At 55.6% G+C, this 12,479-nt stretch overlaps 1 protein-coding gene across 2 annotated transcripts in view; it reads right to left on the reverse strand.

Moving 5' to 3' along the window:
• The window catches only part of HIVEP3 (HIVEP zinc finger 3), a 483,707-nt gene that overhangs the window by 14,187 nt on the left and 457,041 nt on the right, over nucleotides 1-12,479 (reverse strand). For both annotated transcript variants that reach the window (XM_066376014.1, XM_066376015.1), the window contains one exon: nucleotides 3,992-4,167. In XM_066376014.1, the coding sequence (XP_066232111.1) occupies nucleotides 3,992-4,167 (176 nt within the window). The remainder of the gene's footprint in view (nucleotides 1-3,991; nucleotides 4,168-12,479) is intronic.

Raw genomic sequence — 12,479 nt, forward strand, 5'->3', positions numbered from 1 at the left:
GCCCAGGGTTGTCCTGATTTTACTCTAACTCTGGGTCCTAGTGCTGATGACGCCAATGGACAAGATCATTGACTGTCTCAGCTGCTGGGATGCCCTGGGAGGGCTCCTGAACCAACACAGTGGACCAATCAGCCAAGGCCACACAGCTAGTAAGCACAGAGCCCTGCCTAGAACCAGGTCGCAGGGTTCCAGGGGCCTTGCTTCTCCACATGGTCGAATGGAACCAGGATGGTTTAGGAGCTTGATGGCCTTAGGTTTGAGTTTGGGCTCAGCCACTTGCTAGCTGTGTGCTCCTGGGGAAGTTTCTGAACCTTCTCACCCCCAGTTGCTGCCACTCTAAAGTAATACCCACCTATCGGGGTCGCTGGTCCGTTGATGAGATAGCACATGGAGAGTGACAGCAGAGAGCAGATGCCCACCACGTGGGACCTCCTTCCTTCCCATACCATGTGCCACCTTCCCCCTCCCCCACAAGGCAATCACTCTTTTTTGAGCACCAGGGAACTCCACCACGTGCCGTGCTGCATGTGGGGGAGAGAGATGCTGAGACGATGCTGGCGATGCACATGGCTTTGCCCTCAGTCTGGGCTCAGGGCCTCTGGGGCTCTGGGAAGGAGGCACCAGACAGCCCAGGAGGCCAGCTTTGCCTCTCCCCCCGCCCCTGGAGTCTGCAGGGAGGACAGGGAGCCCAGGGAAACTTGACCTGGATGGGCTGTGTGGGCCTGTCTCCTCTGTGACTCGAGGGAGGTACACCAAATGTCTGCAGGTGTCTTGTTAAGCCTGGGCATCGTTTCTCTGTCAATGAGCAGAGCCCTGGCTTGCCATGCAGAGTCCTCAGCTTCTCCTAGTCATCCCAGCTCCCCCCGCCCACCTCCAGAAAGCCCAACAGTCCTAGAATGAGGGAGGAAAGGCAAGTGGATGGAAAATGATGGGCGTCTGGAAGAGAGGCATAATCTCCACTAAGAGCATCAGCCGATGACCCTGTCTGCCTGGTTGAGCTTTGGCCACCCGTCCTTCCTCACCTCTGCAGCCTGACGGACACGAGGCCTTCCCACACTGTCATCTCTGTCCCCTGAGGCGATCGGTGCAAGCCACCCCCTTGGCCTCTGGGAACCAACTGAGAGGAGGAAGCAGGACCTCAGACCTCCACAGGGACACCCTGGAGAGCCTTTCCCAGGCCCCCTCCCCCCCCCCACTGAGACGCCCCTCAGCTAGTGCCAGGGATCTGCCACCACGTCATCTAACACAGAGACAGAGACACAGACAGGCAGACAGAGACGAACAAGAAGGGCTCTCCAAGCCCAGGAGCAGTCAGGTGGTGGTGATGAAGGGCCGTGAGGACCACTGGGCCCAACCTGCTTCAGCTCTCCCAAGCCTGGCTGGGCCCGAGCCCGAGGGGGAGGACAGGGGGAAGGGAGGGGGGTGGAGGCAGCCTGATGGGGGCTGCCCGCCATGAGAGGAGGGGCCTGTGGTATCTGGATGACGCTAAAGGAAAATATGTGGCCCAGGCAAGAACGGGAGCCTCAGAGCCGGCCCCTGCCCTCGCTCCCCCGTGTGCACACAGAGCCGAAGAGTTTTCTCAGCTTCGCCCCACTCCCAACCAGCCCCGCCATGTGGCCACAGAGTTTGAGATCCCCCCATTTCTGATTCGCTCACTGCTTTTGTCTCTGGAAGGTGCTGTCTTCTGAAAGCCTCTGAGCATGGGAGGAGTGATCAGCACATTCTCTAATCACTGGTTAGAGCCAAGTCTCCTGGGCCGGGCCTGGAGGGCCGCATGGGACACAGCTCGCGCACCCAGACATCCACCCCAGGGCACGCAGAGGACCTGCAGCCGTCTGCTCAGGTTATCTGCTCCAGACCTCCAGACCTCTATCCTGGCTCACAGGGACCTGGGGAGGAGCTGCAGATAGGCCTGGCACGGCTTCCAATGTAGGCACTGCCCAGGAAAGGGGTGTTTCTGTCAGGGGCCCAGGCTTGTCTCAGACCCTCCAACAAAAGACATGGCCTTGACTCTCCCAAAAAGGCAGAGGGAACAGAGGGACTCCCCGGGGAGACTGTTCTGGCTGGGAACTCAGCCGGATGGATTCTCCAGGTCTCACACGGAGGGGTGACGGCTCTCCCCAAGGCGGAGGGTGGCTCCGCATGGCCCTGGGCTGGCTGGGACTCTCAGGACTGGGCTCCTCATACTGAGAACAGACCAGTGTGGTCCTCTGGATGCACCCTGGGAATAGGGCCAGCAGTTGTGGCCCGCTCTGATGTTGCCACTCTGCCCAGAGAGAGGGAAGGGCTCACAGAGAGGAGCAGGATGGATTGGGGCTGACAGGCAGGGTCCTGGGTTCTGGCTACAGCTCTAGCTTTAACAGTCACTTCCGTTTCGGGGGACCCACCCACTTTCTTTAACTTCAAGTTGGCCTTGGACAAAAGATTTCTGACGTTCAGAGTCAAAGACTGTTATTTAAGTCATCAGTCACTTATTCCCATCTTTCTCCTCCATAAGGTCCTAACTGGCTGCCTACGGCCAGAGGAAGTGGGGCTGTAGGGGAGGCGTGGGGATGGAGCCCACCTCCAGGGCTGAGGCACGCTACCCCAGACATGTCGGGGCTCCTGGCTGGGTGTCCCACGGGGCAGGGGGCAGGGCTCCAGGCTCTCTGCCCTCTCCAGGCACCTGTGGAACACTGCTTATAAGACAGCAAGAGAGAAGAGGGTGAGGACAAGAAAGTGGCGGGGAGGGGGGGGATGCCTCCATTCATGTGTGAGAATGTTTGAGCTCCATTGGCGGAACATTTGAGCTCCATTGAGGATGATGGCGAAAAGACAGAGCCAGGTGGGAGTCAGTTAATGGGGTTAGGAGAGCAGAGACAGGTGCCCGTCAGAGATGAGGCCATGACCAGGGAAGGTGATGCACCACCCCCTGACTAGTGCAGCGGGAACCGAAGGGCTGCAGGAGGAGGAAGAAGTGAGGGGGGCTGCTGTCCAGCCTCTCTCTCCGGGAGCAGCTTTACCAACAGGAGGAAGGTCAACAATTGCCACAGGGAAATCTACTGAAAACCCACACGGCCCCAGCTGGGCTGGCAGGAAGGAGAAAGCAGGATCTTGATGCCCAAATTCTTACTCAAGAACCTGTAAAGCACAAGAGGCCAAAGCCACCAGGGGTGCCGAGAGCCCCAGGCCTTTGTCCTAGTCACCTGTCAGCTTAGCTCCTGGGAAGCAATGAGCAAGCCCCAATGTTCCCTGCCTGTTCTACAGGAACGGCCAGGAGTGAGCAGTGAGAGCCAGACTCATTCCTGGGCTCCGTCCCCCTCCTCCGCACCGGGGTCTCTGGTGGCTGCAGCAGCCAGGCCACTACCACCTCCCCTCACGGCTGTGGGATGCCTGCCTGAGCAGCCAGTCCTTCCTCTCACAGGTCACTGCCAGAGCTGACTGTGCTGCGGAGTGTGGCCGGGGCCGGGGTGACAGGGCTGCCCGTCTGGGTGGGGAAGCCGGGCCCTGTACCCAGGGCTGCAGAGAAGCCGGGCAGAGTAGGCGGGTGGTCTGAGTGGTGACGCCGGGTACAGGCAGGGCGAACTCTGGCATGAGAAGTGACTATGCGAGTGTGTTAAGTGGTTCGGAGTGGAATGGATTTCCAAACGCAAGAGTGGCAGTGACAAGTGTGATGTTGAAGTTCATCAGGTCGGTGAATAAAGGGCTAAGGAGACATGCAAAGGAAGGCGTGATGAGATCAAATCAAAACCAGGAACTGTGCAAGAGCGCCGCCAGGCGGTGGGGAAGTGCGCAGGTGCAGGGGCCACGTGGGATCAAAGAGGACGGGCTGGGGCGGCCAGGGAGCGCCATGGGCCAGCCTGGGGCCGGCTGCTCTGCCCCTGGGGAGCCCGGGAAGTGGGGGTCGCCCAGGCCCCAGGCAGAGGTCTGGGCCTCTGAGCTCTGTGCTGGGGCTCCCGGTGGGAGCTCCCCGCAGCGGGCAGGGGCAGCGCCCCAGCTGACTGTCTCTTACCTTTGGTTTTAAAAGCAAAGTGACAGTGCTTGCACACATAGGGCCGGACGTCAGTGTGGGTGCGGATGTGTTTCTTCAGCATGCTGGGCTTCTTGCAGCGAATTCCACACTCCTCACAAACATATTTCCCTCGGCCGCGGCCTCGCACATATACATACTCTTCGTTTGATTTGTACCTATGAGCAACAGGCGTCATGGTAAAGGAAAAAAAAAAAAAGGAGGAGAAGAGGCAGTTCCCCACCTCAGAAGATGCACACGCTGCCTAGCTGCATCCAGCCGTTACAGACGCGGAACCAGAGAAAACCACGGTGGGTGATGGGGGACAAGTCACCCTGGGGATCCAGCACGGACCCCTGCACCTGCCCTGCCCCTCAGACTGGGGCGCTGCCCCTTCCTTCCCGCTCCGAGGCAGCAGACCCTGGTGCTTCCTGCGCGGGAAGTGAAACCACAGGTTCGCGGAGGGATTTCTGTTCCAGAGGCAGCTTGGCACCAGCTTCTACCCACAGAGAACAGCCATGCTGCGCCACCAGAGTAACCGAGAGAGGGGGAAAAAGGGTCACAGCCACGGCTCTAGCAGCTGCCATGTAGGGATCGCTCAGTCTGTGCTGCGCACTTCACTCGATTATATCACAGTCACGAGGAAGAACCCTTAAGACTCCGAGCCTCCCACAGCCAGAAATCGATAGAACTGGGATTTCAACCTGCCTGCCCCAAAGCCTATCCACCTTCCACATGGGACGAGTGCTAAATAGAAGTCACCCAGATGCTTGTGAGGGAGGAAAAGTGGCGGCCATCATTTTTGTCCTCAGAATTTGGAAGCCAGGAGCCTTGAACTCTCTTCCCCTCATCTCAGTGCTGGAAGCTCTCAGGACCCAGCCTCCAGCCTCCAGGGACCCTGTGGGATCATAGTGGGAAGGGCTAACAGCTTTCAGGAGCCTCCTGGGGCAGCTGGCCCACCTGCTGGGCCTCAGGGCCACTGATGCTATTGGACCCGAATCAGAATGCTCTTATGTCCACTTAGAAGGAAACCCATGAGGCTCACTCAATCCCATCTTCACCAAAATGCCTTCTGTTCTAATGCTATAGATGTGCAAGTCTCCTGAGTACGGAGGGGAAGGCTGCAGGGCGCAAGGGCCCGGGAAGGGGTCCTGGTACAATTCCAAAAGAGCTTTCTGACTCCTGAGGCCTGGGGGTCTGACTGCAAGGCTGTCTTGAGGGTGGTATGGCCTCCCAGCCTGCTTAGTGTGTTTATTCAATGGCCACACACGGCCTGCCAGTGTCCCTCCCTCACCCCAGGCACGCCCCTGCCTGGATGTGGTTTGAAGTTCAAACTACAGGGGCAGGTGCAGAGGGCAGGGAGGGTGCTGGCGGACTAGGAGGGAGTGACAGCAGCGGGGTCCCAATCCCGCTCTGCAGGGGCCATCAGCCCACCTCTGAGAAGACATCACAGGATGGGCTGGAAAGAGGGGACTCTACGGGTGGAGCTGGCAGGCAGGGACACAGTGATCACCATCCCATACGCATTCACACCACTGCCCTGCTCTCACACTCAGACACACACACTCTCACATATACTCATGTACCGCATACACTCACTACAATTCACACACACTGCCATGCACTCGTATACACTTACTCTCCACACACACGCTCTGATACACACCCAGTCACACTGACATACTCTTGTACACACACACACTCACACACATCCACTCAATCCCCCCACTTACACAGAAACACACACCCCACTCACATACATGCATTCACGCATGGACCGCTGTCCATGAGTATAGGTGGATCCTGTTTTTTGTCACCTCTGCTTTGGCCGACTGATGCCCCTCAATGTAGGAAAATGGCTGTGAACTAGACTGTTGTCCTGAGACAAGTCTTTGGTGTGGACTTTGGAACGCCAAGTCCTGCGGGGGCAGAACACTGCCCCTTCAAGCACTGATAAGATTGTTTAAAGGAAACAGCTGCTCCCTGTGGCCTTTTCCCTACACACCTGAAAGGTATTAGTTAATGACCCTTCTCTGCACCTGAACCCAGGCTCTGCTAATTTGCTTGATGAGCAAAGAGACCAATAAATACGATGAGGCTGCAGAGGTCTGGGCTCTCAGTCCTAGAGGCTGGGAGTTCCCTGTACCCATCTCTTCTCTATGTTGTGTCTTATGTGTTTTCCTTAAGCCCTGCAGCACCTTCCTTTTGTGCACCCCACTGCTGAGCTGGTCGCGGCACCTCAAGTTGTCTAAACCACTCTCTCCCCTTTACGGCCCTGACGGGCCTGTTCAGGTGCCTAGTCCTCTAGTTGGGGTGCCAGCTTTCCCCATCATTTGGGGCAAAGCACCATCCTGTGTTCAAGGGGAGGAACTGAAGGGCCTGCGGGTGGTGGGGAGAAGTGACTGTTTTTATGAAGAGCACCCTATGGGCCCACAAGGGATGTCCACCTCCCAGCGACAGCACTTCACCCTCATGGAGCAGGGTTCCTAGGCCCAAACCAGCTACCCACACCTGGATTTTAGCTCCTGTGTCCTCCTGTACCCTGGGACCCAGTGTGAGGTGGAGTGCCCTTTCCCAGCTGCAGAAAGAAGTGAGAATGGCTTGGTCTCCTCTTTGCACCGTGGGTTCCACCATCGCCTGGACACCTCCACTCAGTCCTGCTCGGCGGGTCCACAACACCCCCACCCCTCCAACACTTAGCTACGATGGCGTCCTTCACACTCTCCTTTTCTTCCCTGCATTGCTGCAGGTCCCTCCCACACTGGCTCACAGCCACCCTGGCTTCTATCAGATATGGGCTTTGCTCTAAACTCAAGCCGACTCAGAAGAGGCACTAGAGTCCATCTAGGGCAGCTGCTCTGAGACCCCTCGTTTCTTCCTCCATAGCAAGCATACCCCACACAGTCCTCCCAAATGGAGCCGCACACAGAGAACGGACTCTGAGCTTTCAAGGCGGTGCCCCGACTTGATGGCGGGGAGGTGGTGGGGAGAAGGGCCTATACATCATGGAAAGTGTGCACAACCCTGTTGAGAAGCAAGGGGAGAAGCCTAGGTTTGGGGGGGGGGGCATGGGAGGATGGTGAGGGGTGGTGATAGGAAGGGAGGAACCCAGGTGGGAAGCCCAGGAGCAAAGGCAGGGTATCTGAAAGCTGGGAATGTTTGATGGATGAGAGGAGATGAGGCTGGATCACCATTGACTTTGAATGCCACGCAAAGAAGTTTAGACCTGATTAAAGTGGTCTTTAAGATAAAGTCTCAAAGAGAAGGTATGCCTCGGGCACCGTGGGGATGGTCGGGAGGAGAGACTGACAGACACAAAGCATGTGTTCTAGGGCAGGGATCTGAGAGGCCGCGGGGCATAGAATCCACAGGCCTTGGTGGCCACCTCGATCGGGCAGGGTGACAATGAGGGCGAGACAAAGATCCCAAGTTTTCAACGTGAAGAGCTCACACGGCACCATCTGTGGGCTTGGAGGGGAGCACGGCTTGCAGAACTGTCCGGCACACAGCTGGGCTCCAACTGGGACGTGCAGACATTTGTGAGGAGGAGAGTAGGAAAGTAAGAGGAGGACAGTGCGGGGCCTGGCAGGCGCCCAGAGGTAAAAGGACCACAAGGGTGGCCCCCAAACTCGGTCCCAACCAGACGTCTCCTGGGAGGGGGCCAGGAGGAAAGACGATTTAGAGGAGGCAGAGGCCAGCGGAGTCAGTGTCATGGAAATATGGAAGAGGATGGCCTCTGAGGGACCCTACGACTTGAAAAGGGCAGTCCTGCTGGGACAGCTCACAGACCATGACTTCTCTGTCCCCCGAAGGCCGGCCCTGTGGTGTGTACCTCTCCAAGCTCTGATCTCTGCTGTACATCCACTGCCCCCTCGGCATATCCCCTGTTGGCCTTCAAGTACCTCACACACACAGAACCATGTTTCCACCTGTACCACCCACCTGGATCCCCGCCTCAGTAAATGACACCCAGACCCTCTGCACTTGGCCAGGCTAGCATCCTTGGTACCTCCATTGCCTCCCCTCTTTATAGTCACTCCATGACCACACCTGTCAGTGCGACACCCATGTCTGCTCCAAGGAGGCCCACCTCCCTGCCCCCACTAGCCAAAGTGGCCATCTCCATCCTTTCTTCACAGAACAGCCACAGGAAGCTTTCCCCAAATACGCGGGTCCTGCCGTTCCTCCCAGGGGAGGGGCCCCATTCAGTGCCCCTCCCAGTTTCTAAGAAGAAAGCCCCGCCCTCTCCCGCACGGGAGACCTCGCCTGGCCCAGCAACCTCTCCAGCTCACCTCTCACTAGTTCTCACCACCCCCACCCCCACTGTACTTCCCCACCAACCCTACCGGATGGAAGATGCTGCCCGCAGGCAGGCTTTCCACCTGCCCAAGCACCACCCTCTTCCCTCTGACAGCTCCCCTGTTCCTTCAGGGCTTTCCCGAAAGGCCCTTCCTTCTGAGATTTTTCCAATACCTCTGGGCCTGGGGCAAGTACGCACTTTCAAGCTGTGTTTACTGTAGTGACCTTTACACACGTGTGTCCCCATTATCTCCATGAGTAGGGACTATGCATACCTTACTCACTGGTGTATCCCCAGGGCCTAGCACAGGCCCTGATGCCCAGCAAGTGCTTAGTATTCATCGGCTGCACAGAAGAAAGCCAAGCCAAGGCCTTCCGTCCCCACATCTGCCATAATCGGTTTCTCAAACTCCACTAGTCCCTTAGCACAAGTTCCACCTACTGCTGCGGGCTTCCAAGAACACAGCACAAAGCCAGTCCCTCCTATCCAGGGTAGACTGGCAGAATACTCCCCATTGTCCGATAGGAACAGCTCTGCTCATCGGATAGAGGTCAGCATGAGACCTGGGTTGGAGTTCTCGCTCCTTCTTGAACTCACTGGGTGACCCTGGGCGAGTCACTTCCCCTCTCTGGACACAGTCAATCTTCATTGCTCTTAGATACACCAAGTGCCTCACACACCTGATGTCATTCAGTCCTCCCATTAATGCTTTACTCTTGTCCCCATTTTCCAGGACAGGAAACAAAGGCCCAAAGAGTTTAAGTGACAGGGCCCCATCACCCAGTCAGCCATTTTTGCACTTAGCACCTTCACCCTGCACAGACTTGCTGCAGAAATTCTTTTAGAGGGTGCAGACCAACGTTTCCTTAGCACCTTCCTTCTCCAGAATTCCCCAATGGGGCCGGCAATACCACAGGCAAACAAGACGGCCTCGCTCTCCACCCAGGCCTTCCTGAAAGGCTGCCAGCTCTGGGTGCGACCTGCAGGTGTTGACAGCTGCAGAAAAATGCCCTGCAAAGAGCCAGGGCAGGAAACCAGTAAACCATGGTGGGGCCCCTAGGGTGCGGTCCTGCCTCCCAGGTCTGCCCTTTGGGGGGGGGGGGGCGACCCTCTGCCAAGACTGAGAGGCCTGAGTGCAGCTCACCCCCAGGACAGGAGCCATTTCTCTGAGCCCCACCATCTGCCCGTCTTCCGCGGCCCTGATAAGCTAGGGGTGTCAGCCAGGCTAGCATACAACGTTTGGGTTTTTTTTTTTTTTTAAGGAAAAGGAGCTGTTTTTGTTGATTTCAGAAGGTCTTAGAGGGACCTTGAGACCAGAGAGCTTGACTGCCTGAGGTTTAGGGCTGTGAGCCTCAAGACTATGCAGCAATTATGCAGCCGGGGGCTTCTGCAGGGGAGACCATGGCGTAGAGCTGGGGTCCCAGACCCAACCTGGAAGCAGCTGTCTGCTCTGCTGACTTGGGTTAGGAGGTAAACAAGGCTGCGGGAGGGTGTGGCTCTGCCAGGACCTTCTGGACCTGTTTTCATTCTGATGTTGCAGCTCTGAGACTCATGGACTCAAAGGAAAAAAAAAAACAAACAAAAAACCCCAAAACTCTCAAACAACCTCTTGATCAGGAGGAGTTATTTCCTTCTGATCTAATAGAGAAGGAAACAGAAACAGAGTTTGTCCTGCCCAAAGTTACAAGGCAGCTAGAAAGTTACAAAGCAGGAACTGAAACCCAACTGGACCCCAGTGGTCTTATGCATGACATAGTACCCCCGGCCTTTAGCAGCACCCCCAGTCCTGCAACTGGTGACACTGAGCTGCCTGACTGTGAACATTCAGCATGTGACAACTTGGGTCGTAGCTCTAGACCCTTTGGAGGCATTTCTGACACCTGCAGCTTCCACTAAGCACAGGGGAACTCAGTGCGTAGCTCCCACAGGGGGTGCCGCATCTCTCTGCTCCAGATTCCAGAAGAGGGGATGTGGTGGGAATTAAATGGCATTTCAGGCAAGCTGATGGGTGAGTTGTTCTTAGATTCTGCATGTGACAAAGACTCAACAGTGCAGCTGCTGCGAGCTAGAGTGAGCCTCCTCGTCATGAGCGCGGTGCACCAAGCCAGAAGAACAAGCTAGGAGACCCCGAAGCAGGAGAGAATAATGGTTTTCACATGATCACGTCACATCCAGCATGCTGACAGGAGAGGTTTTGGGTGGATTAGCTTGCTTACTCTTCCAACAATGTTATAAAAGAAATATATTTATCCTTTACATATTCTGTTTATTCCAATAAATTTAAATAGATATATTTATTCCTGACTGAATGGAGGGTCAAGGCACTAGATGGGGTTGGGCTAGCAACATGACTTTGCTGAAAATAGTCAGTTGTCAAGAAGAAGAGTGAACAATGAACTAGGATGGCTGAGCCGTGGGTCCTGGGATCCCAGCCGGGGGTCTGGGCACATCCCAGATACTCCCCATGCCAGGGTTCTGAGAAATCATGTCACAACATCCGGGGCGGGGGCACTTAATGCGCCATCTAGGGATGGGCCTGCAGCACCAGGAATTCCACAGCACGCGGGTAATAAACACTAGCACAGGTCCCAAGCCCACCAGGGGGGTGTCTATTTTAACCCATTTATGCTGGAGGTTGAAATTTTTAAAAATTCAGTTCTTCAAAAATTTCCCGAAAACCCACCTCACTTTTTGACAAGCTCCCAGCACGCCAGTATCTGCAGCAGTGACTAACTCGGTGCACCGTGTGATAACACGTACCCTCCGGAGGCAGACGTGTGAAAAATCAGACCTCGGCAGTGACCTTGAGCAGTAGGGTATAAATAACTCCCAAGTCACTACCGTCCCAATAATGGAACATGAGGCATAAATGGGTTAAAAACAGTATTCTGTGTATTTATGCAACAATACTTACTGAGGCCTGATCTGAGCCTGGCGCTGGGCCAGGGTCAGAGATACCAAGCTAGATAAGATGCTGACCTCGGTCTCAAGTATGAGTAACAGGTACTTGAAAGATCATAAAACAGAGAGATAGAAACGGTAATACAGACAATGTACAAAGTGCTACGGGTGATCCGAGGAGGACCAGTGGGAGGGTCTTAGATGGCTTTGCTGAGGAAATACCTTTCATCCAGGTATTTGTGGATGAGCTATGCTGACGTTTGAGACTCTTGTTTTGGGAGCCCCGTCTGGTGCAGCATGGAGGATGGTGTGGGCCGGGAGGCCTGGCAGCCGGAAAGGTGTTCTCACCATATAGAGTCCAAGCTGGGCAGAGGCAAGGACTGGAGGGCACAGATTCATGAGGTTGAGGTGTCCTCTTTATTAAATTTATTTTTGTTTTTCCAAAGTTAGAAGCGAGGAGGCAGACAGACTCCTGCATGCGCTCAACCGGGATCCACCCAGCATGCCCACCAGAGGGTGATGCTCTGCACATCTGGGGCGTTGCTCAGTTACAGCAGGAGCCACTCTAGCGCCTGAGGCAGAGGCCATGGAGCCATCCTCAGTGCCCAGGCCAACTTTGCTCCAATGGAGCCCTGGCTGTGGGAGGGGAAGAGAGAGACAGAGAGGAAGGAGAGGGGGAGGGGTGGAGAAGCAGATGGGCGCTTCTCCTGTGTGCCCTGACCGGAAATCAAACTCCAGACTTCCACACGCTGGGCCGACACTCTACCGCTGAGCCAACCGGCCAGGCCCGGGGTGGCCCTTTTTTATACCTCCCCCAACCCTTCATCAAGGCAACCCTTCTTCATTTTGTGGCCTTGCATTTATGCCATTTCCTTGGTTTTCCTGTTGTGATTTTTTATTCTAGGAGAACAGAATGGCTCAGGGGTCTGGGAACCACCACAGCTCTTAAAAATAAGAGGTGCCTTTCATGCTAAAGATATTGGTACGACAAGCAGAGATGCTGTGACCAACCAAGTGCTGACGCTAAGAACCACCAAGCAGACACCAAGCCTGGGCTGAATGAAGCCAGCTCAGTGTGCAGCCTAGGCCCTGTTTCTGACCAGACAAGTAGGTTAGGAGGGAGCCAGGCCTCTTGCATTCAGAAAAGTGAGATTGCCAAAGAGGAGTGGACTCCTTAAATGTGTACATTATATGGAGCTGAGCCTTCAGCAGGCCTTGACCTGCAGGGTTCTTGAACAATAACTTTCAAATTGTGCTCAGGATGGATAGAGATGAGAGACTTGAGCAGTA

This window comes from Saccopteryx leptura, chromosome 3 (assembly GCF_036850995.1).
Source record: "Saccopteryx leptura isolate mSacLep1 chromosome 3, mSacLep1_pri_phased_curated, whole genome shotgun sequence".
NCBI lineage: Eukaryota > Metazoa > Chordata > Mammalia > Chiroptera > Emballonuridae > Saccopteryx > Saccopteryx leptura.